The following is a 5,459-nucleotide window of genomic DNA, read 5'->3' on the forward strand; positions in this document are numbered from 1 at the left end:
TATTTATAATACAAAAAAAAGTAATTCTATGGTGACAAACTGTAATCCAATATACGGCAACATACCGTATATTATGGTAGAGCACTGTAAATAAAACAGTAAGTTACTAGCGTCGACAGCCAGTAGATAATTCACAGTAAAATTGGTTCAAGTTTAGGGTAACATACAGTAATCCATTATACGGTAACGTACTGTATTCTACGGCAGTGTACCATAAAAAACAGCCAATTACTGGCATTCGCTGCCAGTATTTTACCGTTAAGTGACTGTAAAGTTAATGCCAATTTACTGTAATCCATGTTACGGTAACATTGTGTAAAAAAAACATTTACGGTATTATACCGTAAAATAACGGTACATTCCTGGCATCCTTGCTGCCAGTAAGTTACCGTTAATTTACTGTGAACTTTTTTAGAGTGTGGATGCTTGAGACGGGCCAGAACTTGTGCATTGCTGACTAAATGCAAAGATCTCCACCTTCTTTATTAGGTGGACATGGAGGATACCTCAGCGCCCACTCTAACCATATGGTGGTGAGCTGGTTTGCTGAGGCGGGATAGGGGTGAATTGAATGGTCTGCAGTAAGAAGCTGTGGGTTGGGTTTCTCTGAGGTTATGGTCATTCTCCCTTGGGACTGTGGTTAGGCTGGGCTGTTTACGTAAGTCTGCCCCTCCCCTTATATACCCTCTGCTTGGTAACCCACGATTACCTCCAACACTGCACACCTGTCACTTTTTTTGGACATGTTTCCGATTAAATAATCAGTGGACTTCATTTGGTCTCAAATGACGAGAAACGGCTTAAAATTGAACTTGAGCAAAGTGCACCTCTTTGTTGTGGGGCGTCCAGGATGTCGCACGGGAGCCACCTTCCTGTGACAGCAGGTGTGTGTGAAGGGCTGAGGGGGAGGGGGACAGCAGGGCTGTAGTGTCCAATCAGTATACAATCAGTGCCTTGCGGCTGCAGCAGCGACCAATCAGGATCCAGGAGGTGTGTAAACACATAGACAGTGTGGATCAGCCCAGTGGTCCCCAAGCTTTCTTACCTCACGGACCGGTTTCATGTCAGACAATATTTCGCGGACCGGTCGAGAAGGTCCGACGGGGGAGGGTCGGGGGGTGTAGTAGTCGTTGCGGGCGGAACGACCGACGGGGGGGTAGTCGCGCGCTCTGTGTTCGCTGGTCGTGCACGGTAAAAGGACAAGAAAAACGCCTGGTGACGCGTAGATTAGAAAACAAGTCAGTTCTCAATGTGAAAAAAACGTGCTGTATAGGCTATTTATGATGACATAGGTAGTACATGAGTGTTCCTTTAACTTATGTTGCCAGTGTAATTGACAGGCTGCTTAACTGGTTAACTCTTAAATTCAACATATTTTTTCAGGCAGTGAGAGGACAGGCAATGATGCAGAGAGCACAGGGAGAGGAGAAACACCAGGTCCAATAGAGAGAGAGAAGCACAGAGGAGCCATGAACCCCAGAACATGTGTTCTGGGGTTCATGGCTCCTCTGTGCAAGGCAGGACCTGACGTGGAGGACAAGGAGGCCCTCTGGGCACTACTGTAAAAAGGAGACTCCATATGTAGATAGTTCTTAATCTGCAATTGTGTTGTTGTGTTGTGTTGACATACTTTTCTTTACTGTTTTCTTAAATTTAATAAACTACAAACTACTAACACATTTATTCATTGTCATTGATTGTATATGACTTTTACTGATAACATAATGCAATATAGCCAGGACAGCCTTACAGAGTCGCAACGCTTTGTGTTGCGTTGCTTCGCATCGCGTCGAGGTCTGTATGATCACAAAATTCAGAGTTTACCCACCTCTAATTTTACCACTACAGCACTGGGGGACAGGGAAGGGTGGGGAGGGTGTTAGGACTGGACTTAATGGGTAGGAGCTGAGGTAGTGCCTTCTTCTTCTTCTTCCCGCAAAGAGGAGTTTGACTTTCTCACTGTGCCTTTCTCAGACAGACTTGCACAGAGCTGGACTGTAAAAAAAACCCTTGGCACAGCGCTGCGGCTCTGGCCACCAGAGAAGATGCTTCATCATAACTCTTCATGAGATTACTGCAACGCCGGGTGGAGTTTGCAGCCCCACAGCTGATGGGCTGCTGCTTCTGCTGCTGGTCTTTCCATCTTTATCTGTCTCTCAATTGGAGAGAAATAAATAGCTCAACCTACCCTGTTGGGAGGAAAATGAATGGAGCTGAGTGACGGGGGATTTCCCCATGCTGCCTGCATTCCCATCTGGACACAAGTTTTGAAGTGGCCAGATTGCATTTGGGAAAATAATTTTTCTTTTTACTTTGTAAATGAATTTTTTCTTACTAGTTTGCAGACTGAGCTTTTTGTGGATTTCACTGCAAACCTGTAAGTCTATGTTTCTCCTTTTAATAAACTGTTTGCACAAGTAATGTTGCCTTGGGCAGCTGACGTACTCTGGAACGGAGCAACATTTTTTAGCTGCACCGCTGGACTGTCTATCGAATAGTGGACAGTTCATGAAAACAAAGTTCCACTTTATTCACTGAAGTGACTGATTTACTATTTCTTGTGTTCTTCAGATCTTGGGCTTAAGGATGTGCTCCGTAGTCATGCTTCATCAGTGTAGTCTGGCTGTGTTCTTGCTGTGCTCACTAGTGACTCTTGACGGGAGACCGGTTGCTGCACTAAGTAGCAGAACGTGAGTTATCCTTTATATCATTTTGAGGACAATAGAAAAGTGATGGACATTTTAGACAATATGAAACATTAAAATGGAGAGCTAGTTAATATTTCAACTTTAACTGAAACAACAATTTTGAAACATTCCGGTTAGGATTAGAAAACCCACATCTAGAGATTAATCAGATGAAATAAAGGCACAAGAGTTTTTTCCATTTCCACTAATTTTTTTGGGGGCCGGTGCTTAGATTAGTTATGACTCTCATAGATTTGTTTATGCTACCTACTGTACTGAGCTGTTCTGGTGCCTGACCACTTTTCTGCTTTCAAGTCTTCTAACACTGCTCCATGCAAAAGCTCAATACAGTGGTGCATCATGAAATTAAAAGAGAAAATTGTCAGATTCTGTTGGTGCTGACTTGGAAATGAAGACTTCTGGTTAAATTGTTGAATTGGTAGTTGTAGAATTAGAATAAAGTACATATCTGACATATTTAGGGAAACTGAACTTGAACATGCTTCTCTCCTCTCGTGCACAATGCAGATTTACAATATATATATATATATATAAATATATATAATAAAGTACATATATATTTATATGTGTATATATTTATCTCAATCCGTGTCTTCATTTTCCTGCAAAAAGGAAGAGGTCAGTGAGCCACGCCCAGCTGATGCATGACAAGAGCCGCTCCTTACAGGAGTTCAAGCGAGGCATGTGGCTGCAGGAGCTGCTGGAAGAGGTGCACACCGTCAACGAGCGAGCCGTGCACAGCCGAATCCAAATCCAGACCTTCAGTGGGAATACCCTGCACGAGAAGCCCCCCGGGGCTACTAAGAACCTTCCCACTACGTTCAGCCCGGACATAGAGGGCCCTGCCCTGCCACAGGAGACCAACAAGGCCGTGGCTTACAAGGACCAGCCACTTAAAGTGGCCACCAAGAGGAAAAAAAGGCGAGGCTGGGCCGCCATAGAGAGAGCGACGAGAAGCGTACACGTACGCCGTCTGTCACAGCCAAGGAGCCGTGAAGGACTCAGTGACCTGGTTAAGACCTGGTTAAGAGACTCCCGTTTGGATGGAACTGCACTAAGACACGGACATAGGTTCAGCGTGACCTGGAGCTGAGAGACTCTACTCATGGCTGACTTAGTCACTTCATATAATGTCCTGTGTTTGTGCTTGTATGATAATGTTTTGCTGAGTTCATATTTTTGATCAGAACGTTTTTGCAAATTATCACATCTTTTTAGGTCCATATTTATTTTGCAACATTTGTGATTTTGACTTCAAAACAAAGCCACATGTTGTCATCTCTAACCAACCGAGTGCACGAGTATTTATTGCCTGACTATTATGTAACTTCATAAAATTGGGAGGCCGAGTGGTCTACTTCTTTGTTTGGCTCCATGTTGACTATCGTAAACTTACAGTTACTGTGCACACAAACTGTTCACTGCATACATCTGTTCAAACCGTTCTACCATAATTTATTTCACTTTGAAAGTGTGTATTTATTTTGTGAATGCATCATGGTGCTTCTGACTAAATTCCATAATGCACTTTAGTTATATCCTGTACATGTTCTTTTGTGGTTGAGTTCTATTTTGATGTTTCTTTTGGATGTTTTCTGCATTACATCCTCCATGGACTTGTAACTTATTGGATGCTTCATCAAGTCTACTCACCATTTCATATTATTTTCACAGAACAAGCTTAAGTCAGGCGCTGTCAGACCCATTTAATATTCTTCACCAAGCACTGAGGGCATACTGTCCATGTTTCCAGTTAATCAAACATTAAAAGTGTAGCTAATAGAACGGTTTTATTCACTGTGTCTTTGTCCATAAGTCATATGTGGCTCAATCAGGGAATCTTACTGATAACACTAGATTTTTCACAAGAAAATATATTTGTCTATGACAATAACTATCAGTAGAGTTCTTACCCTACTAATACCCTTGCTGCTACATCTGTATTACTACGTAGGGCGGTTTGCTTTTCAGCAAAGAACACAGAATATTTCCTGTTGAGCTACTAATCAATTACTGAGCTAATCATTTGAGCTTCATGGTGCATCAAATTACATGAATGATTTAACACAACGTAGTATGAAAACGATGAATTTGAAAGTGGACTAATCTACAGCTCATTTACCAATCCTCTGCACGTTCCCCCTCGTCCCCGTGTTGGGAAATGTAAGAATACGTGTTCAAGATTTGGAGCCTGGTCGGGGTTATCAAAAATTCAGCCGAATAACTTCTCTCGTTCTGGAAAATTTATTTGTCAGATCACAGGTCAAGTATCAGCGCTGCGTTTGCAAAGGCAGGAGCAGTTCAGGCAGCACACAGGCCGGAAGAACAACTAACTAACATCAGCAAGAACATCATGTTTTATAACCCTTGAAAGACAGAGAAGGAAATATTTCTATTGGCCCTAAACTGGCGTAGAGGAGGACCTTCCACCTCCCGCATCTAAGATCCGGTCACATCCAATGTCCAGACTCCTGACTTAACGTAAACATCGTAAACAGAGTGTGTATGTTGAATAGTGTTGGTGTGTCTCTAACCCCCCTTTGGCTGGTAAATCTTCTAGTTGACCCGCAGACCTTACATTCCTCAGCCAGGACAGAAACTGACTCCCCATCCTGTCGGACTCGTGTCTGCCTGCTTGGTAGATCCTGCTTACCCCCTTACCTAACTCTTAAATCAAGACAAGACAGCAAACCCCCAACTAAGCCCATGAAAATAACTTTTGATTATCAGAAAGGACAGCCCCGATCCCCA

At 43.1% G+C, this 5,459-nt stretch overlaps 1 protein-coding gene across 1 annotated transcript; it reads left to right on the forward strand.

Annotated features, from left to right (window-relative positions):
• The first annotated feature begins 2,586 nt into the window (after nucleotides 1-2,586).
• LOC120812732 (parathyroid hormone-related protein-like) lies at nucleotides 2,587-4,241 on the forward strand. The gene is given in 3 exon segments (XM_040168899.2): nucleotides 2,587-2,690; nucleotides 3,321-3,619; nucleotides 3,622-4,241. Coding segments are annotated over 3 exon segments (486 nt in total). The 3' UTR covers nucleotides 3,705-4,241.
• Nucleotides 4,242-5,459: the final 1,218 nt, after the last annotated feature.

The sequence above is a fragment of the Gasterosteus aculeatus genome, chromosome Y (assembly GCF_964276395.1).
Source record: "Gasterosteus aculeatus chromosome Y, fGasAcu3.hap1.1, whole genome shotgun sequence".
Taxonomy (NCBI): domain Eukaryota; kingdom Metazoa; phylum Chordata; class Actinopteri; order Perciformes; family Gasterosteidae; genus Gasterosteus; species Gasterosteus aculeatus.